This window comes from Aquarana catesbeiana, linkage group LG05 (assembly GCF_042186555.1).
Source record: "Aquarana catesbeiana isolate 2022-GZ linkage group LG05, ASM4218655v1, whole genome shotgun sequence".
In the NCBI taxonomy this organism is placed as follows: domain Eukaryota; kingdom Metazoa; phylum Chordata; class Amphibia; order Anura; family Ranidae; genus Aquarana; species Aquarana catesbeiana.
The window spans coordinates 601,941,084-601,963,509 of NC_133328.1; the positions used below are offsets into that span (position 1 = coordinate 601,941,084).

Here is a 22,426-nt window from a genome sequence, read left to right on the forward strand (position 1 = left end):
CCCATTAATACCTACAATGGAGGACTATTCCTCCCACTGATATCTATGATGGGGCACTATTCCTGTGATGGGACACTACAGCATCTATGAGCGATCTGGAGCACATCTGGTCTTATTTCACTATTTCTCCCATTAATATCTACAATGGGGGACTATTCCTCCCACTGATATCTGAAGGGGCACTAGTCCTCCCACTGATATCTACCATGGGGCACTATTCCTCCCACTGATATCTACGATGAGGGACTATTCCTCCCATTCATATTTACGATGGGGCACTATTCTTCCCACTGATATCTAAGGTGTGGCACTATTCTTTTACTGATATCTATGATGAGGCACTATTCTTTTACTGATATCTATGATGGGGCACTATTCTTTCACTGATATCTACGATGGGGCATGGGGCACTATTCCTCCCATTGATATCTACGATGAGGCACTATTCTTCTCACTGATATCTATGATGGGGGACTATTCCTTCCATTAATATCTACAATGGGGGACTATTCTTCCCACTGATAACTATGATGGGGCACTATTCCTCCCACTGATATCTATGATGGGGCACTATTCTTCCCACTGATATCAACGATGGGGGACTATTCCTCCCACTGATATCTACAATGGGGCTCTATTCTTCCCACTGATATCTACGATGGGGGACTATTCTTCCCACTGATATCTCTGATGGGGGGACTATTCTTCCCACTGATATCTGTGATGGGGGACTATTCTTCCCACTGATATCTACGATGGGGCACTATTCCTCCCACTGATATCTACGATGGGGCACTATTCCTCCCACTGACGCTGTCCTAAAATCTGAAAGACGGTGAATTGTCTTTTTTTGTTTTATAGAAAATTTGGGATCCCCAAAATAGAGATCTTCTTTTCATTCTTCTTAGTGTCAGATAATCTTGACATCCAATAGGTGATTTCCTTTCTTAACCAAGGTGTATTGGTCTGCAAAGTTAAAAACAGCCACTCCTGAACTCCGTGTTTATACAGTCGAACTCTCCAGAGAAGAATAATTGGAAATAAAAGAGAAGCATAGCATAGCAAAAAATCCTTTTAAAGGGTTTCTTATTTATTTAAACCACATTTGATCGCCCCTGATGTTTAACCCCTTTCCCAACCAATGTCATTACAGTAAGTGCATATTTTTAGCACTGATCACTGTATTAGTGTCACTGGTTCCAAAAAAGTGTGGGGGTCTCGACTGTCTGCCGCAATATCGCAGTCCCTCTATAAATCACTGATTGCAGCCATTACTAGTAAAAAAATAAAATAGAAAATTTCAAAGTTTGTAGACGCTATAACTTTTACGCAAACCAATCAATATACGCTTATTTTATAAAAATATGTAGCAGAATACATTTTGGCCTAAATTTATGAAAAATGTTTTTTTTTCTTTTTTTTATTGGGCATGTTTTATAGTAAAAAATATTGGGTGTTTTTTTTGTTTTTTGTGTTTTTGTTTTTTTTTTTCAAAATTGTCTGGTGTTTTTTTTGTGTTTAGCACAAACAATAAAAACCGCAGTGGTGATCAAATACCACCAGAAGAAAGCTCTATTTTTGGGTACAGAGTTGCATGACCACACAATTCTCATTTAATGTAACATCAAAAATGGCCTGGTCATGAAGGAGGTAAATCTTCTGGAGGGCAAGTGGATATAATTACAGCCTGCACAAGTCTTATATACAGTAGTTTGGGTGCTGTGATTATAAAGTATATTCTTCACTTGCTTTGTTTTCATAGGAGGAAGATGTTAAAGAAGTTCTTTCCAGTATGATTGTCCATCAGCCGGGTATGAAAAGGAAAGCGGAGGTTCTACTTGAATCTGTATTGGAACCTGGACAGGTACTAGACAAAGATGAAAACAGCAGAAACCTAAAACTTAGCTTGAATCGTAACTTCCTCTGTTTCAATCTAAGGAAATTCAGCATGATAGACAAGAATTGTGGATATTTCTGGGCATTCTAGTTGAAGTAAAGTTCTCCTTTTGATGTTCACATTTGATAAAGTGGATAAGGGTTAGAATCTTTGTGAGGTTTTCAGTGTTGTCGGTGTCCAGATTTGGAACATTCCTATCACTTCCCCTAAGGCCCCTTTCACACTGGGGCGTTGGCGATAAAGCGCCACTATTTTTAGCGGCGATTTACCGTTGTATTTGTGGGGGGTATTCGGCCCCCGCTAGTGGCCGAAAAAGGGTTAAAACCACCCGCACAGGGCTGCTGCAGCAGCGCTTTGCCGGCGGTATAGCCGCACTGCCCATTGATTTCAATGGGCAGGAGCGGTATACACACTGCTCCAAAGATGCTGCTAGTAGGACTTTTTTTACCGTCCTGCCCTCGGGGCTTTCACAGTGAAAAGACAGGAGCGGCTCTTTCAGGGCACTTTGCAGGCGCTATTTTTAGCCTGCAAAGCGCCCCAGTGTGAAAGGGGTCTTGTGACTTCTGCCACCTTTGACAGGTAATGATTGAAAATCTCACAGAACAGAAAAAAAGGCCTGAAAGAGTAAAGATAATTGCAGTTGTCACACAGACTAGGGTCTGTGTTGAGAAACATGCCCACGTGCTGGCAGGCATCATGCCTGCCTTCTCTGCTATATTTGGCAGCTTCTCCTAGTGTTGAGGCTTTTCAGTTGGATTATAGCACATAATTCCTTCACTCCAGAAAAGGTATGGAGGCATGTGTGATTTTTTTTTTGTTTAGTTTTTTAGGCTGGGTTCACACTGATGCGGGTTTCTCCACATCCAATTCACATGACAGGGGAGAGTGACCGGCTCTCAATGGAGCTATGGCCCATAGAAGAGTGCTGTGCAGAGTGTCATCACATATTACATAGTGCTGGCTTCTGTGGCATTCTGGACTTGCCCACTGCTGGGGAAAAAAAAAAAAGATATGTACGGTATATAATAATTAAAAAATATATAAATGGTGCAGGTGTGCTGACAGGAGGAGGCAGGTGTCCAATCTGCAGTTCCCCTTTAAGTGTTCGTTTATTATAAGATTATCTCTACTTTCATTTATATGCTGCAGGTGTGCTTTTCAGATCCTTTTCCACAGTTTCAGTCTCTAAAGCAGGGGTCTCCAAACGATGGTCCTCCAGTTGTTCAGGAACTACACTTCCCACCATGACTAGTCATGTCTGTGTATGTCAGAGTTTTACAATGCCTCATGGGACATGTAGTTCCGCAACAGCTGAAGGGCCGTAATTTGGAGATCCCTGCTCTAAAGGCTGGTACGCACTATGAGAAAATTGGGAGAATGATCTTCATCAATTTTCATTGTTTCAGCCTGGGTTCACACTGCTGCGGGATTGAAAGTTCAGCTGAACTCGCATGATTTCATTCCTGCATGTCAGTCTGACGATTTCAGAGATATCTGTGCGATTTCCTGCACAAATGTCTATTGAAATCTCACCTGAAATCGCAAAAGTAGTACAGAAGCTACTTTTGGGAATTGGTGCAGTGCCGCAAAGTCGGCGTCGCACCGATTCGGACGGTTCCATTGCGGGCAACAGCTGTCGACTTTGGCATGCGATTTGATATGTCAAATCGCATGCCAAATTGCATCAGTGTGAACCAGGGCTCATAGCAAGTCAGAACTAAGGAAGGAAATAATGTACGAAAATCCTCATTTGACATAGGCTTTTATTTGTTGTTTATTGTTTCTGATCATGCCAAGTCTTTCGTTTACCGATTTAATTATTTATTTTATTTTTTCTCGTACCAAAACGGTACACATTAAATTAAAAGCGCATGCGCAGTAGGGAAACAGGCTGTGAAGCCGCAAGGATTCACTTCCTGATTCCCTTACTTAAGATGCCGGCTCCATTAGTTATTTAACCAGGGAAGTTGTAATATATATTGATTTCCTTTTTTACAGTTCCCAAATATACTGGAAGAGGAAGAAATAGATATGGATACTGTGCATGACAGTCAAGCATTCATTTATCATCATTTAAATATGTTGGAAAGACCATCAACACCAGGTATTATTTCAGGGGGCAAATCAAACATTTATTACTCTGCACTGCCTGTAAAACCTTCTCCCTTTTTATTATTTTGGGGGAATTGGCTGTTGTGTTAATTTAGAACACAATGAACAGAATGATCAGCCTTGCCCAGTTCTCCTCTGCAGGACTACAGAACACCTCCTACTTGTATTATGGAGAGAGGAAGGGATTCTGTTTTGCCATTAGGTAAGAATTGGACAGAGCTGACAACACTGCTTGGGATTTCAGTGCAGCAGAGACACAGTTGTTAGCTCAAACACTTAAGTGAAAACCACCTGCACTGGGATAAAAAATACTTATTCAATTTTAATAAATTATTATTTTTTTTTTTATATATAGTTTAGCCATTTGCCGACCGCGCTATAGCCGAATGACAGCTACAGCTCGGGGAGGCATACATATGACGGCCTCCCGTGATCGCTCCCACTGCGCTTTGTGAACACGATGTCTGGAGGACACTGCTGATCACAGATTAACCACTTGCTTACTGGGCACTTAAACCCCCCCTCCTGCCCAGACCAGCTTTTAGTGCTGTCACACTTTGAATGACAATTGTGTGGTCATGCTACACTGTACTCAAATGAAAATTTTATCATTTTTTTTCACACAAATGGAGCTTTCTTTTGGTGGTATTTAATCACCACTTGGGTTTTTATTTTTTGCTAATCAAACAAAAAAAGACAGAAATTTTTTTTTTTTTTTTTTCATAGTTTGTTATAAAATTTTGCAAATGGGTAATTTTTCTCCTTCATTGATATTCGCTGATGAGGCTGCACTGATGGGCACTGATAGGCACAGATAAGGCAGGACCGATAAGAGGACAGTGATGGGTGGCACTGAAGTGTGTCACTTATGGGTGGCACTGAAGTGTGTCACTTATGGGTGGCACTGAAGTGTGTCACTTATGGGTGGCACTGAAGTGTGTCACTTATGGGTGGCACTGGAGTGTGTCACTTATGGGTGGCACTGGAGTGTGTCACTTATGGGTGGCACTGATGGACAATGGTAGATGGTATTGATAGGCAGCACTGGTGATGAGGCACATGATTGGTGACATTTATAGGTGGCACTGTGGGCACTGATAGGTGACACTGTGGGCACTGATAGGTGACACTGTGGGCACTGATAGGTGACACTGTGGGCACTGGTAGATGGCGCTGATGGGCACTGGTAGATGGCGCTGATGGGCACTGCTAGGGGGCACAGAAACCTCTGCAGAGGCTCTCCACGATCGGGACTGATGTCCCTCTCACAGCCGCCGGTGATCGGATTTTTTCTCTTCACACTACCAGCGTGAGGAGAAAAAATAGCCGATTACCGGCTCTGTTTACATCACATGATCAGCTGTCATTGGTTGTCAGCTGATCACGTGGTAAGGGGTCGGTATCGACCCCTTACTCCGATCTGTGATCAGCCGAGTCTCATAGACTCGCTGATCACAGAGCGCACCACGCATGCCCTGCAGGGGGAGCGCAGGCCGCTCGAGCATGGGAGGACGTCTATGGACGCCCTCCCGGCAAAGTAGAGACAATCACTGGCTCTTTACCACGAGATCAGCTGTGTCCAATCACAGCTGATCACGGATAAAAATAAAATGGTTATCGGCACTCCTTTCCTCATGCTGACAGAATGAGGAGAGGAGAAGAGAGCCGATAACCAGCTTTTCTAAGGCTGGGTTCACACTGATGCAATTGCAGACATCGCAGGTGATTTGCACCGCATTCCTGTGCACATCACATGTGATGTCTGTGCGGTGCTAATTCAGCCATACAGTTTGTATGGCTGAAATCGCATCGCATTCGCACCAGAATAGTGCAGGACCCTTTTTTTTTTTTGTCTGCACTGGAATCGGATCGCATGGGTGTTCAGACCCACGCAATCCATTCCATCTGATTCCACAGTTCGCACTGCATTCTGCAAACCGATTTGGGGCTGTCTGTTAACTTTATATTGACAACCGCAGCGGTTCGCAGAGCACAGTGTTTTTACAGGACTCTATATTTTGCTGTGATCGCACTATATGCTGCTGCTTATATGTTTTTGTGTTAGCGCGGTTCTTTCTATTTACACAGTGTGGACTGCCTGCGATTCTGATGCGGTGTGGGAACCCGTACAGGAATCGCTGTGGTTCTCGCACCGCATCAGTGTGAACCCAGCTTTAAAGGGACATGTACACTGATAATCAGGTCACTGATTATCTGTGTCCTGATTATCAGTGCAGTCCCAGCAGTGCCCACCAGTGTCACCTATCAGTGAAGGTGCCCACATCAGTGAAGGTGAAAAATTTCCTGTTTGCAAAATTTTATAACAAACTATGCAAAAGTTTTTTATTATTTTTTTTCAAAATTTTCAGTCTTTATTCGTCTGTTTAGCAAAAAATAAAAAACGCAGTGGTGATTAAATACCACCAAAAGAAAGCTCTTTTTGTGTGAAAAAAATTATAAAAATTTTGTTTGGGTACAGCATTGCATTACCACGCAATTGTCATTGAAAGTGCAACAGCGCTGAAAATTGGCCTGGGCAGGAAGATGGTAAAAGTGCCCACTAGTAGGCAAGTAGTTAAATGAGTTGTCAGAACTGTAGACTTGCATCAAGAAATTATTTATTAATAAATAATAAGAAATTACTTTAGTTGGCAACTAAATACAAAAGCTCAACACAAATTGTTAAATTTTATTTATACTAAGCATTATGTGTTCCAGCACACAACTAACATCCTGTGTAGTAATCCTGACTCTGTGAATATTATTAGAATTATTATTAGCATTTTTTTACGTGAACTAACTTGAATAACCTCAGGCAACCACAGTTCTGTGGAAAGATCCATCGCACTGTTTTTTAGCAATGCAAAAATAGCAATTTAAGTATTATACATGCGGTGTACAACTGTGTTTGTGTCCATGATCTTCAGATAAATAAAAGATCTTTTTATGGCGTTAAGTCTATTTATCGTAATTTCCAACCAGTCTGTTCAGATCAGATTTTTGGTTTGGCAGAGTGGTCATATTTTGCCCACACGCAGTGAAATGTCCATTTGTGTTGCAAATACAATTACTTTGTACTTGCAAACGGAAATCCTAATAATCACTTTCACATGTCTTCCTTCCCAAATGTTCCCTATTGCTTTTGCCTACCAATTGAACATGTGTTTGCAATAAAGCAGACTTGTACAGGAAGTAAAATATTGTAGATCTAAGTTTGCAGCGGCTACTTGGATATGTTTTAAGAAGGGGCATCATTCACACCATTTGATCAAATAACAGCAGCCTTTTCAGGTAGCAATGGATTCAACAAATATCAGTCTAACTAGGTATAACTATATCTCGTCTTCTCTATGGTCAAAATGTTAGCACTATACTCCCTATATCTGTAGAGCAGCAGACTGTCACAGACCTCCCAGAAAGTTTCTTCTAAGAGAAAGACCATCATTAGCGACGTTGAGTTGCAGATGTTTGTTGAGAAAAGCCAATAGAGATTGAAAATTGTGTTTTCTGCTCTCCTATCCCTCACCTCCCTATTTATAAACATGCAAGCTTGGGCAATGTAAGTGTGTATTGTTAATGAAGAGATATTTGAGAAAATCAATTTTCACCAAAATAATATTTAGGGAGCTATTGTGCTAAAAGCAATTTATCTGTGCCTCTGAGGCATCAAAAATTAGACTGGACTTCTATGATCTGCAAAGTTTTACAATAGATAATGTCGAACCTTCTCAAAACACAGTATCTGCATGTCTTGCTCATTTACAAATGACAGAAATAAGAGGCGTAATCCGCACTTTAGAATAATAGGAGGAGCTACTGGTTTATAGCTAATACAAAAAGAAAACGGGGAAAAGTGCCTCTAAGTGTAGTATATTAAAACATTTATTATACAATCCAAATTGACAACTCGCATGGAATAAAAAGAAACGCGCTTATCTGTGTGGGTCATCCACTCTATGAACGTCAAGCTGTTTCTGAAACAGCCACTATGTTGGAAGAGGAAGCTGGCAAGTCCAATGGTAGAAACAGCAAGGCAGCGAAGGAGAAAGTGCTGGTAGAGTGTAGCGTGGACCTCTGCAGCAGCAGGATGTCACCGAGGCAGGAAAGTACACAACGCGTTTCGAAGCATGTGCAGTGCCTATTAGGGGCCATGTGTGCTCCTTTCTCAAGCTTGAGAAAGGTGCCCGTGCATCCTTAATCAGCACTGTGCATGCTCTGAAACTCACTGTGCACTTACCTGCCCCAATGACGTCATCCCGCTGCCTCAGCGGTCCCCGTGTCAGAACACAATACCTCAGTAGGAAGATCACTGCACTAAACCCCGCTGGGTTGAACGGAAAAAAAAACTTTGTGTGTGCCCAGCATTACAGCCCTGCAGGCCATTACAAGTACAGTATATATAAACAATGACTTCTATGGAGTAGGGCTTTGGCAGAACAAGTAATGGGGAGGGCTTGAGGAGCCCTGAGAAAGTACAACTGTCTATTAGCCCTTTCGCTGTCGCAGCTATTTTTTTCTTGTGTTTGTGGGTGTGGAGGGAGCATTTTCAACTATTTTAATAATTGTATTTTTTTTTTTACTTTATCACCACCACAAGGAGGCTGAGAAGCGGAGTGATTAGGAGTCAGGAGATTCTAATGCCCCATACATATGGTCGGATTTTCCGACTGAAAATGTTTCGATGGGAGCTTGTTGTCGGAAATTCCAACCGTGTGTAGGCTCCATCGGAATTTCCGTCACACAAAATTTGAGATCTGGATCTCAAATTTTCTGACAACAAAATCCGTTGTCGTAAATTCCGATCGTGTGTACACAATTCCGACGCATAAAGTCCCACGCATGCTTGGAATCAAGCAGAAAAGCTGCACTGGCTATTGAACTTCATTTTTCTCGTCTCGTCGTACGTCTTGTGCATCACTTCATTCTTGACGTTCGGAATTTCCGACAAGATTTGTGTGTCCGTGTGTATGCAAGACAAGTTTGAGCCATTAGCCTTACCTTCTGTGCTCAGGGTTGGGCAGGTTCTGGAGATCTCTTCTATCATACCCCAGACACCTCCGGGTGTTTTTTTAAAATGTTTTTATCCTCATTCTCTTCTGGTGGCTCCTCTTCACCAGTAGTGCTAGTGGTATAACTTCATCCCTGTCCTACCCTTGTGGGGGTGCTTCCAGTGCTCCCTGCCCCTTTCAGTCGGGCGAATCATGTGGGATTGTATCTTTCGGTTCTCTACCAATCTCAGGGGTACTTCACCATCACTATGGGCTATTGTGCCATGATGGTTGAAAACCTCCTCCTAGATATCTGTTTGGCTAGACAACCTCCTCCTCCTCATGGAGGAGGTCATGTTCTTTCTATATCAGGTACTTCTCTTGTTCCACCTGTTTTGGTGGGTTTTTGTTTTCCAAGCCTTTCACTGGTTTAGGCTTGTTGTTTCTTCGGGTGGAGTCATTCCCCTCTGGCAGTGGGTCTAGAGTATCAGGTTGATACTCTGTGTCCTCCCTTTGGTTGTTGGCATCTTCACCTGGCTTGTAGTGGGCTTCAGTTCACCTAGTCAAATTTGGGCATGGGTCCTTCAGCTGGTTCTGAGTTGAGACCGTTCTGCTATCTCTTTTTGTGAGCCTGTTAATGGCTGTTGCTAATCACTTAATTGGACTGCTTTTGAATGTCTCAGCTTATTCCTTTTGTTCCTTCAGTGGATGAGAAAATTATTTTCTTGGAGTTCATTGACAAACATCGGTACCATCTTTCTATGTTTTTGATCTTGCCCTTGCTACTGCTTTTCCACAAAACTAAGGGGCTAACTTACAACTTTTCTGGTGCCAGTGTCCAAACCTCTATAGGTAGCAGTATAGCCTAGCTGTATCTGAATTCCTGTATCCCTCAATAAAACAGCAAGTACAAAAAAAAATCTGTGTTAAGAAGGCTTTTCTGTGCTTTGAACTGGTTTTGTGGAGGGCTTTTTGGTTTCTGTTTTCCCACCTCATCATAACATTGTGTTAAATCTCATGCACACTGCAGCTGTCAAATGCCCATTTACAGGCATTTGACTTTTTTATTTTTCTGTCCCTCTGTGTTAACCTATGCGTCTATTCACACATAGGTGTTTACAAGTATTTAGAGACAGGGGCATTTAGGGGCAGAAATCTGAATGCGCTAAAATGGCTTTCAGGGGAGGAGCATTTGGGCTGGAAAAACGTTTAACGTGCCTTTACTTCAGGCACGTTTAGTGCTTGAGCGTTCATTTCATAAATGAATATTCTGGCCAATGAAATTAATGAACACCCAAATGCTTGACATGCCTAAACGTGTTTTTAACGCTCACTTTCTCCTGTTTGCAGAAGGGCGTTCAGAACAGTCTAATGTGTATGAGGCCTTATATTTTATCGGAGTATAAGAGATAAGAGCAATATCCCTTGTGGACTAGGCCCTGCAAAAACTCTGTATTCGTCTCACTTTATAGATGCGTGTTTCTTCATTAGTGTCTCTTACTTTGTATATAATTTCTCAGCTTTTCTAAAGGGTTTTATCTGTCTTCACCCAGAAGCTTAAGGGAAAATTACCACCAATTAGCCACGATATTTACCACATCATTTAAGAACTAAATTTCAAGGGGGTATTATGTAACGGGAACACAGACAACTGCCTGAATGAATTAATGTTTGTCGCTGGCGAAGCCTGGCTAAAATTTCTGCTATAATTAATGTCATATGTTTGGAAGATTAAATGACTCGTCACAACGGTATCAACAAGTTCATTGTTTTAGTGGCTTTTACCTCAGATGGAATTATGTCATGCAGCATTCAACTAATCTTCCTCCTACCGCGAACTAAAGCAGCCCTAATTATAAGTGCAGTAAATGATTATACTTCATAAACTTGTTGGCAGGAAAGCATTCAAAGAAATACAAATTTGCTGCTTGGGTGTAAAGGGGGACTCTTGGCTCCCTATTCTGTAATTTTTCTTAAAGTTGGATTTCAGGCTTACCTTCAGTCTAGCACAGTTGTACAAGCTGCCCTCCTGTACTGAAATAGCTTATTCACTCCTGACAGTGTGCATTATAAGCTGCAGCATGTCATAGAACCCATCCTACTTCCGGGCTGGATGATATCCTGTATTATCTAACCTAGGGGTCTCCAAACTTTCCAAACAAAGGGCCATTTTACTGTCTTGTAAACTTTAGCTGGCTCAGACCTTGGCCAGTGGGGATAGAAAATGCCTCAGAGTCACTGGGAGTAAACAGTAACTTCGGCTTGGTGGTCAGTGAGAGTAAAAAAATTGCGTAACGCCTGTGGTCAGTAGTCAGTAGTCAGTGGTATTAGTTGGAGGAATAGTGCCCCATCCCTAGTTTTAATAGAAGGAATAGTGTCCACTATTGGTGTCAATAGAAGTGCCCCATTGTTTGTGTCAGTGGGACGGATAGTGCCCCATTGTTTGTGTCAGTGGGACGGATAGTGCCCCATTGTTTGTGTCAGTGGGACGGATAGTGCCCCATTGTTTGTGTCAGTGGGACGGATAGTGCCCCATCGTTTGTGTCAGTGGGACGGATAGTGCCCCATCGTTTGTGTCAGTGGGACGGATAGTGCCCCATCGTTTGTGTCAGTGGGACGGATAGTGCCCCATCGTTTGTGTCAGTGGGGCGGATAGTGCCCCATCGTTTGTGTCAGTGGGACGGATAGTGCTCCATTGTTGCTGTCAGTAGGAAGAATCATGCTCCACTGTTGGTGGTGCCTCATCATCATTGTCAGAGGAGTAGTGCCCCAAGGGCCTGGATAAATTCAAGCACAGGGTTGCATCCGGCCCGTAGGCCACAGTTTGGAGACCACTCTAACCCTTTCCTCTGCAGCTCTGCTGTCCCTGGCCCATCCCTTTCGTTCACTGGATTTAAGTTCTTTCAACTATAGAGGCACAGCATCACACGTAGGTGTTACCTAGTGTGGTGTGCCTACAAATACAGCCTTTCTAGGAATGCTCAGTCTTCCAGACTGATATCCACTCATCAAGGCATTTTGACATTTGCATAATTCCTCTCAAATATCAGGGCTGAGAGCTCCTGAGACAGATAGTGAGGAAGGTTACTGTGATGTTTTCAGTGCAACACCAGCCATGGCATGCTTGAAGAACATGAATAGAGAAGTACAGGTGCTCTGTGATGACATCACTTGGTCTAAAATAAGGTATGTGATGAAAATCTAGAAATGCAAAGAAAGGAAATCTCAACCTGACTGCCTCAGCTATGATTAAGGCCTCTTGCACACGGGATGTTTAAAATCTTCAGGTTTATAGCCTCGCACCACTCCCGAGTGAATTTAAAGATGCTCACCAGATAAAACTGTTGGAAGTGCATGTAGAAACACGCACAGAAGAATCAAGGCAATTCTCCTTTCTGTAGCCGACTAGGACACTGCAAGAAACAGCCTGAAACTGTCCACTCAATTCAAACCCAGCACACATTAGCAAGCTGCACTGCAAACCTCCTAAACAAGGTGAACAGAAATGGACCATGGTGTAGTAGATTTTATGAAAATAACTCCAAGGTCAATAAAATAAGTACAAAAAAAAATGTACAATTTTGCATGTAAGGAACTCAAATTACAAGCCAAGGCACAAGTCTTAATGCAGCAGCATGATGACAATGCTAGAAATTCCTCCCTACGTGTTTCATCTGCTGTTGCATGCAGCGTCCTAGTGGATTTCCTAGCAGTGACAACAGTGGACCAAGCTTACATAATGTGTTGAAACAGCCTTTTGGGGTCTCCATTGAAAGCCTGTAAAGCAGGATGATAGTGCATGCAGGCACATAATTATGAGATCAGGACAGAGCATTGTCATCTTATAACAAGAAGTGCCTGAACATGGCAGATTCAGGAAGAAATTTTCAAATGAAAGATGCAGATTTAAAAATCTTTTTAAGAACATTTTTAAAAAATTACATTTTTACATTTTATTTTACATGTATGGTAAAGCTTATACTGTATACAACACCAATTCCAAAAAAAGTTGGGACGCTGTGTAAAATCTGCATAAAACGGAATGCAACAATTTGCAGTTGTTTAAAAAGATAAGGTCATTTTGAAATTGATGGCAGCAACATCAGAAAAAGTTGGAACAGGGCCATGTTTACTAGAGGTGCACCGAAATTTCGGCCGAAAACGGTGTCTTTTTCATTCAGCCGATAGCAAAAAACAGCCGATACCGAAAGGGGGCAGAGTCCGCCCTGGGTGCCGCCCATTGCGGGAGTGTCACCCTGGCGCGCCCCAGTCCACTCCTCCCTCCCTCGCTGCATGTCACGGAGCTGAATTGTCTTGGCTTTAGTAACAATGTCCTGCCTCCTGTGATATACAGCACACTGATCCAGTGGCAGGACGTTGAATCAGTGTGACGTGATCACAGGAGGCGGGACATTATTACTGAGGCTCGGGCAATTCAAACCCTGCTCTGTGACACACGGAGATCGCACTCTAATCCGGGCACAGGCAGGCTATGTATGATGGACACTGGTGAGGCTGTTGGGCACAGGCAGGCTGCAAATGACAGACAATGGTGAGGCTACAGGGCACAAACAGGCTGCATATGAGGGGCACTGGTGAGGCTGCTGGGCACAGGCAGGCTGCATATGACGGACACTGGTGAGGCTACTGGGCACAGGCAGGCTGCACATGATGGGCACTGGTGAGGCTGTTGGGCACAGGCAGGCTGCATATGACGGACACTGGTGAGGCTGTTGGGCACAGGCAGGCTGCATATGACGGACACTGGTGAGGCTGTTGGGCACAGGCAGGCTGCATATGATGGGCACTGGTGAGGCTGCTGGGCACAGGCAGGCTGCACGTGACGGGCACTGGTGAGGCTCCTGGGCACAGGCAGACTGCATATGATGGGCATTGGTAGGCTGCATATGACAGTCCCTGGTGTGGCTGCATATGACGGGCACTGGTGAGGCTGCTGGGCACAAGCAAGCTGCATTTGATGGACACTGGTGAGGCTGCATTGATCTCTTGTATCATGTCTGCAGTCTCTGATCATCTCTTGTATCATGTCTGCAGTCTCTGATCATCTCTTGTATCATGTCTGCAATCTCTGACCACCTCCTGTATCATGTCTGCAGTCTTTGACCATCTCCTGTATCATGTCTGCAGTCTTTGACCATCTTCTGTATCATATCTGCTAGAGGTGCCTCAAATGGAAATTTTGCTAATACTATTAGCAATGTGTTTAAGTAAGAGATTGCAGACATGATACAAGAGATGGTTAGAGACTGTAGACTCCATTTTTCTTGACCTTTCTTGCAATAAAGGTGCCAATAATGGCAAACAATAAATTCATATTACTTTAAATTGATGATATTAAAAAGTTGAAAATAATACAATTTTATATATAAAAATAATATAAATATTTTTTTAAAAGCTGTAATATTCATTACCGGTTTCGGTTTTCGGCACCAAAATTTCCATTCGGTGCACCCCTAAATTGTTTACCATAGTGTAGCATCCCTTCTACTTTTAATTACCAACACTCTGTAAATGTATGGGAACTGAGGAGACCATTTGCTGGAGTTTTGGGAGAGGAATATTGTCCCATTCTTGCCTGATGGGTCGTCTTTGTCGTATTTTTCATTTCAAGATGAGTCAAATATTTATAATTGATGAAAGGTCTGGACTGCAGGCAGGCCAGTTAAACACTCCGGACTCTTCTACTACAAAGCCATGCTGTAGTCATAGATGCAGTATGGGAGCATATACTTCTCTAAAACCCGGGCATATCCTTCAGCATTTATGGTGCCTTTCCAGATGTTGCCCATTCATATGCACTAATGCACCCCCATACCATCAGAGGTGCAGGCTTTTAAACTGAGCACTGATAACAAGCCAGAAGGTTCCTCTCCTCTTTAGATGGGGGTGCCCATGGTTGCCAAAAAGAATGTCAGATTTTGATTTTTCTGACCACAGAACAGTTTTCGACTTTGCAACAGACCATTGTAAAAGAACTTTGGCCCAGAGAAGACAGCATTTCTGGATCATGTTCGGATATGTCGTTTTCTTTGTATGATAGAGCTTTACCTTGCATTTTTGGATGGCACGGTGAACTGTGTTTACAGACAGTGATTTTTGGAAGTGTTCCTGAGCCCAGGGCTCGACAAACCCCAGGCGCCAGGTGACCATTGCGACCAGAAGCTTTGTTCTGGCACGTGGGGTGCCGCCCGAATGCTCCCCACACCCTGCGCATGCCCCCCTCATGTGTGGACTGGCATAGCGGGTGCCTTCGGGTGGGGGGAGGGAGGAGAGCGGACACACATCCACTCCCCTTTTAGTTGACCTGGAAGTGAGTGTGACGTCACTTCCTGGTCCCCATTCACAGTTTCCCCAGCCATCAAGGCTGGGGGAAAGAATGTAATGCAGTGTGATGTGCATTGCATTACATTCAGTGGAGCATAGGGGTCTTGTAGACCCTGCATGTCTCATTAAAGAGAACCTGTCACCAAATAAATCCTCACGTAGGGGACTTTTTGATGGAAAAAAATACATACATTTTAATTGTAAAAAAAATGTAAGTTACACCCAAGCACAATCTCCCCCCCTAAAAAAAAATTAAGGCCCCCCAATTGCGATACACGTTACATATCATACATGCTGGAATGAGAGCAATAATTCTAGCACTAGACCTCCTTTATAATGCTAAACTGATGACCTAAGGGGGGCTTTTAAAGCATCACCTATGGAAAAATATAGGGTGCTGACATGTTTAACCACTTGACCACTGGGCATTTAAACCCTCTTCCTAACCAGACCAATTTTCAGCTTTTGGTGCTGACACTTTGAATGACAATTACTCAGCGGTGCAACACTGTACCCAAAGGGAGGAACCGGCGTCATGACATGGCCCAGTCGACAAGTGGTTAAGGTTTGACATGTTGGGTATCTATTTACTTGGTGCAACCTCTGCTTTTGTATGGATAATTTATTGTTTTTGTGCCCCCTAAAATTAACTTTTTATTGTGTGTTTTTTCTGAAATTTTGTGTTTCCTAGACCTTTGCAGTAATATTGTGTGACATAAAAAATTGGAACTGTCACCATTTTATTCTCTAGGGTGCTTTCAGAAAATATATAATGTTTTGGGGGTTTTATGTAATCTTCAGGCCTAAAATGATTTTTTAAACGTGTGCACAAAACAGCTCTGGCTATGAAAGGGTTCAAGGATAAGATTTCTTTGTTAAAAAAAAAACTGGCTGCTAACTTTATTGGCTCCTAGATTCAAAGCAAATTTGTCAGGCCCTGCCTGAGCCCACATAGTGATGTTCATCACAGAATCGTGCTCGTTTTTAATGCAGTGCTGTCTGAAGGCCCAAAGATCTTGGGCATCCAATATTGCATTTCAGCCTTGTCACTTGCTCATAGAGATTTCTCCAGATTCTCAGATAATATTTTGATATTATGTACTGTATATGATGATAGTCTTTGCAATGGAACATTATTCGGAAATTGTTTGACAATTGAACCTCTGTCCATCTTTCTGAGACACAATGGGGGAGATTTACTAAAGCTGGAGCACATAGAATCTGGTTCAGCTGTGCATGGTGGCCAATCAACTTCTAACTTCAGCTTGTTCAGTAAAGCTTTGACAATAAAACTTGGAAGCTCATTGGTTTCTGTGCAGAGCTGCACCAGATTTTGCATGCTCCAGTTTTAGTAAATCTCCCCCCTGACTCTCTAAGATGCACTTTTTATACCCAATCATCTTACTGACCTGTTTCCAATTAACCTAATTGATTGCAAAACCAACGCCTCAAACTCATTGTTATGTTTCTTAAACCTTTTTTGAATTCCTCAGACCAGGCCACCTTCTCCCATTGGTCCGTGGTCCAATTCTGATTCCAGCTTTTCCTTACTACTAACGTACTACTGTAATACCTTGGATTACAAGCATAATTCGTTCCAGAAGCATGCTTGTAATCCAAAGCACTCTTATATCAAAGCAAGTTTCCCCATAAGAAATAATGTAAACTCTGATGATTTGTTTCACAACCACTGCTGGTGTATGCAGTACTGTATGTGGCCAGAGGTGCGGGGGCGCTGGTGAAGCTCAGAGACACTTGGGAACTGTTGACACTTTTGGGTGCTCCGACACACTTTACGCCCGCCCACCCAGCTGGGAGTGTCTCTGAGCGTCTCTGAGTTCTCCAGCGCTCCTGGACCTCTGGCCACATACAGTAATACATACACCAGCGGCTAGAGTCCTGCTCGTCACAAATCAAGTCAGAATTTTAAAAATATATAGCGCGTCTTGCGAAACGCTTGTATACCGGGTTTCTCGCAAACCGTGGTATCACTGTACGTACTTGACAGATTTTTGTTGCAATTTTTTAGGTGTGTTGCTACCATCAGTTTCAAAATTACCTTATTTTTTTTCTTAACCACTTAGCGCAAATCGCCATCATTGTACATCGGTACTTTGACGCTAAATACCGTTGTTATGGCAGCAGCTAGCTGCCATAACCCCGGTATTTTCAACAACGGCGGGCGGTGCCCCTTGGGATAAAAGTGGTCTCTTCACCGCAAGATCACTTTCATCGGGGATGGGAGAGGGGGGCCCCCTCCCGCCGCGTTCTGGTTGTCTCCGCCGCTTATCGGAGCTGTCGGTAGCGGTGGAGACTATCGCGTCCTCTTCCCTCTGAGACATGGAGCCGGGTGAGGGAAAGATGGCCACCGCAGGGCTCCATAACATTGAATGGCGGAAGTGACGTTTGACGGCGCTTCCGCCCAATGGTCTTAAAGGGGAATTTTTTATTATTCTTTTTATTTTTTAAATTTAAAAAAAAAAGATAGATATAGATCTATATAGATCTATATATCTATAGATCTATATAGATCTATATAGATACAACCACTTTAAGGGCAGATGATTTAAGTAGCATTACTTCCTGGAATCCCATCAGCCCTTTGCTCAGGCATTCAGGCAGGAGGGTGTGCTTAGCTGAAAAAAGCCCTCCTCCCCTTCCGACGACTCCTGGGATGTATGACATAATTTTCCTAAGCCTGGAAACCAGGAAGTAACTGAAAACACACGCACACCCCATCTGCCATAACATTATGAGCACCCGCCATAACCTGTTGAGGTTTGAACTCCACTAGACCTCTGAAGTTATGCTGTGCTATCTGGCACCAACCTGTCAGTAGCAGATCCCTTATTTCTGTAAGTTGTGAGGTAGGACCTCCATGGATTGGACTTGTTTTTCCCTACACATCCCACAGATGTTTAATTGGATTTAGATCTGCAGAATTTGGAGTCCAACGCCTCAAACTCATTGGTATGTTTCTCTAACCATTTTTGAATTCCTCAGACCAGGCCACCTTCTTCCATTGCTCCGTGGTCCAGTTTTGATGCTCACATATCCATTGTAGTTGCTTTTGGCTGTGCACACAGGTCAGCTTGGGCACCCTGACAGGTCTGCAGCTACACAGCTCTATACGCAACAAACTGCAATGCTCTGTGTGTTCTGACACCTTTCTATCGGGAACCAGCATTAACATTTTCAGCAATTTGAACTCCAGTACCACTTCTACTGGATTGGACTACACAATCCAGCTTTCGCTCACATGCTTCAGAGAGCCTTGACTGAACATGACCCTGTCATTGGTTCATCATTTTTCCTTCCATGAACCACTTTTGGTAGGCCCAAACCACTGAAGACTGGGAACATCCCACAAGTGCTGCAGTTTTGGAGATGCTATGACCCAGACCCAGTTGTGTAGCCAATACAATTTGGCCTCTTGCCAAAGTGGTTCAAATCCTTAAGCTTGCCTATTTTTTCTGTTTTCAACACATCCAACTTCAGGGACATGTTCACTTGCCTTCCTAATATATCCTACCCACTTTTAGATGCCATTGTAACAAGATAATGTTGTTCACTTTACCTGTTAGTTGTCATAATGATTGATATATGTGTGTGTGTACAGTGCCTTGAAAAAGTATTCATACCCCTTACAATTTTCCACAGTTTGTCATGTTACAACCAAAAACGTAAAAGGATTTTATTGGGATTTTATGTGATAAACCAACACAAAGTGGCACATAATTGTGAAGTGGAAGGAAAATGATAAATGGTTTTCAAATGTTTTTACAAATAAATATGTAAAAAGTGTGGCGTGTATTTGTATTCGGCCCCCCTGAGTCAGTACTTTGTAGAACCGCCTTTCGCTGCAATTACAGCTGCAAGTCTTTTTAGGGATGTCTCTACCAGCTCTGCGCATCCTAGAGAGTGACATTTTTGCCTATTCTTCTTTTGCCAAAATAGCTCAAGCTCTGTCAGATTGGATGGAGAGAGTCTGTGAACAGCAATTTTCAAATCTTGCCACAGATTCTCAATTGGATTTAGGTCTGGACTTGATTGGGCCATTCTAACACATGAATATGCTTTGATCTAAACCATTCCATTTTAGCTCTGGCTGTGTGTTTAGGGTCGTTTTCCTGCTGGAAGGTGAACCTCCGCCCTCGTGTCAAGTCTTTTGCAGACTCAAACAGGTTTTCTTCTAAGATTGCCCTGTATTTGGCTCCATCCATCTTCCCATCAACTCTGACCAGCTTCCCTGTCCCTGCTGAAGAAAAGCATCCCCACAACATGATGCTGCCACCATGTTTCACGGTCAGGATAGTATGTTCAGGGTGATGTGCAGTGTTGGCTTTCTGCCACACATAGCATTTTGCTTTTAGGAAAAAAAGTTCAATTTTGGTCTCATCTGACCAGACCACCTTCTTCTACATGTTTGCTGTGTCCTCCACATGTCTTTCCGCAAACTGCAAACAGGACTTCTTATGTCTTTCACCAATGGCTTTCTTCTTGCCACTCTTCCATAAAGACCAGATTTGTGGAGTGCACGACTAATAGTTGTCCTGTGGACAGATTCTCCCACCTGAGCTGTGGATCTCTGCAGCTCCTCCAGAGTTACCATGGGCCTCTTGGCTGCTTCTCTGATTAATGTTCTCCTTGCCCCATCTCCATTTTCGGATGATGGATTGAACAGTGCTCCGTGAGATGTTCAAAGCTTAGGTTACTTTTTTATAACCCAACCCTGCTTTAAACTTCTCCACAACTTTATCCCTGACCTGTCTGGTGTGTTCCTTGGCCTTCATGATGCTGTTTGTTCATGAAGGTTCTCTAACAAACCTCTAAGGGCTTCACAGAACAGCTGTATTTCTACTGACATTAAATTACACACAGGTGGACTCTATGTACTAATTAGGTGACTTCTGAAGGCAAATGGTTTCACTAGATTTTAGTTAGGGGTATCGGAGTAAAGGGGGCTGAATACAAATGCACGACACACTTTTCAGATATTCATTTGTTAGAAGAAAAATGAAAACCATTTATCATTTTCCTTCTAGTTCACAATTATGTGCCACTTTGTGTTGGTCTATCACATAAAATCCCAATAAAATACATTTATAGTTTTGGGTGTAACATGATAAATTGTGGAAAATCTCAAGGGGTATGAACACTTTTTCAAGTGTCACTGTATGTATGTATGTGTGTATGTATATGTGTGTGTATATATATGTATATAGATAGATAGATATTATAAGTTTCAGCATTCCTAATTTCCATCTTGTGCCAACAGGAAAAGAACAGTCTTCTATGGAGCTGCTTATGCACTCGGTTCCCCAAACACCTCTGGTTTTCATCAAAGAGTCCAGTTCATCCAAGCACGGCGATCACCATCATCACCACCACCACGACCATAAGAAAAAGAAAAAGAAGCACAAACACAAGCATAAGCACAAACACAAGCACGAAAGCAAAGAAAAGGAGAGGGATCCACTTCCCTTCTCCAACAGCCCTGCCAGCGGACGCTCAATCCGTTCCCCCTCGCTCACTGATTAAAAGCCGGTTTGGTTCCTGCCATACAACACTTTCCACAGTGGACCATTGTCGGAGTCCAGTCCATCATTGTGAACTGATGCATCGATTTGACATGTGACCATTAGTCATTTTTTTAACACTCAGCAGGTTTAACAAAGCTGCTTTCTCATTGTCTAATCCTTTCCAGTACCACTCAGTCCGCAGGGACCGAATCCTGGAAATGTCCTCTTACAATAACAGCCAATTTTTTAGTTTTACAGAGCTAAGAAAAATTTAAAAAAATTACTAGGCTTTGCTAGCATTTCAGGGCTGTTTTAATGCCACAGCTCCATCTGACACTTGTATTCCATTTTTATAAGAATTCATGCACACAGGTGTTTTGACCTGTGTGCGTCAGTTACCAGCATTTTTGAGAGCACAGGTGCAAGGTCAAGCCCCACTGCCTGCAGCCGTATGCATTCAGGGAGTTATTCCCAAATGTGTTCTGGGCATACATCCTAGAATGCTAATGACCCTAAATGCAAGTACTGCTTGGCACAGAGTCTAGCCACCGCATATTTCAGCAATCATAGACTTTGACAGGCTGCTGGCAGCATGGCTGGATGCTGCACCTGTGCCTTCTGGGCAGCTGAAAAAACCTGGAAGTGACACGCAGGAGCTAAAATGCCTGTGTGCATGAGGAACAAGAAAACAAATGTTGTCTTGTTCAGCATACACCAGTAAACATTGTGTGCGCCATGTCAAGGAAGTGGCGTATACACTGTAACCAATAGTGAATTGTTATTGTAAGACACATACCTCCTAAGGAGGCATTTTTCTATACACACTGTTTTGCGCTGTGTACGTCTATATGCACTGAGAAATAAATCTCGGTTTTACACTTTTTTTTTTTATTACCTACAGATATACATTTTTAAAAAGATTCTCTTTTTTTTATTTTATTTAGTCCACAGTCTTCAATAAAAATGAGAATCATGACAACATATTGTGTTATTTTATTATGAAGTTGGTTAAGATTGCCTTTTAGGCTAAAGCTGATGTTACAGTCTGATTGTACAAGGTTGCCATATATATATATATATATATATATATATATATATATATATATATATATATAGAGAGAGAGAGATAGATATATATATATATCATTCAGTATGACTACTCTGGTCAGATTTAAATAGCAAACCAGAGACCTCTATTCGATTTGATTTAGAAAGCTCTTGATTTTGATTGTCCAGTGTTGAATTGCTGTGGCAGAATTTAGTTGACTGTGAACATTTAAACTAATTTGTGTGTGCCAGAAAATTGATCTTAAGAAGGAACTAAAGGCACTGCACTTACCTCCTTTCTAATGGTCTAGGTCCTGTGCCGGTCTTTGGGCATCTCCATTGGCTAGCGCAGGATGATGTAACTCCTGCATGCACAGGAGTCAGTTATCCCGGCACACAGGGACTGTACTGGCTATGTGAACTGAGTTGGGCTTGAGCACCCAAAAAACATGTTTTGTTATGTGTGGGGGTGCTGTTACGATTTAATGGCACCCCTCTGCATCTGCTAAAGAGCA

The 22,426-nt window shown here is 42.7% G+C and overlaps 1 protein-coding gene across 1 annotated transcript in view; it reads left to right on the forward strand.

Annotated features, from left to right (window-relative positions):
- Positions 1 to 21,845, forward strand: part of TAF2 (TATA-box binding protein associated factor 2) — a 164,737-nt gene extending 142,892 nt beyond the window's left edge. Inside the window, exons 24-26 of the mRNA XM_073632181.1 lie at positions 1,763 to 1,864; positions 3,896 to 4,001; positions 20,621 to 21,845. Coding sequence (XP_073488282.1) covers positions 1,763 to 1,864; positions 3,896 to 4,001; positions 20,621 to 20,883 — 471 coding nt within the window. The 3' untranslated portion in view covers positions 20,884 to 21,845. The remainder of the gene's footprint in view (positions 1 to 1,762; positions 1,865 to 3,895; positions 4,002 to 20,620) is intronic.
- Positions 21,846 to 22,426: the final 581 nt, after the last annotated feature.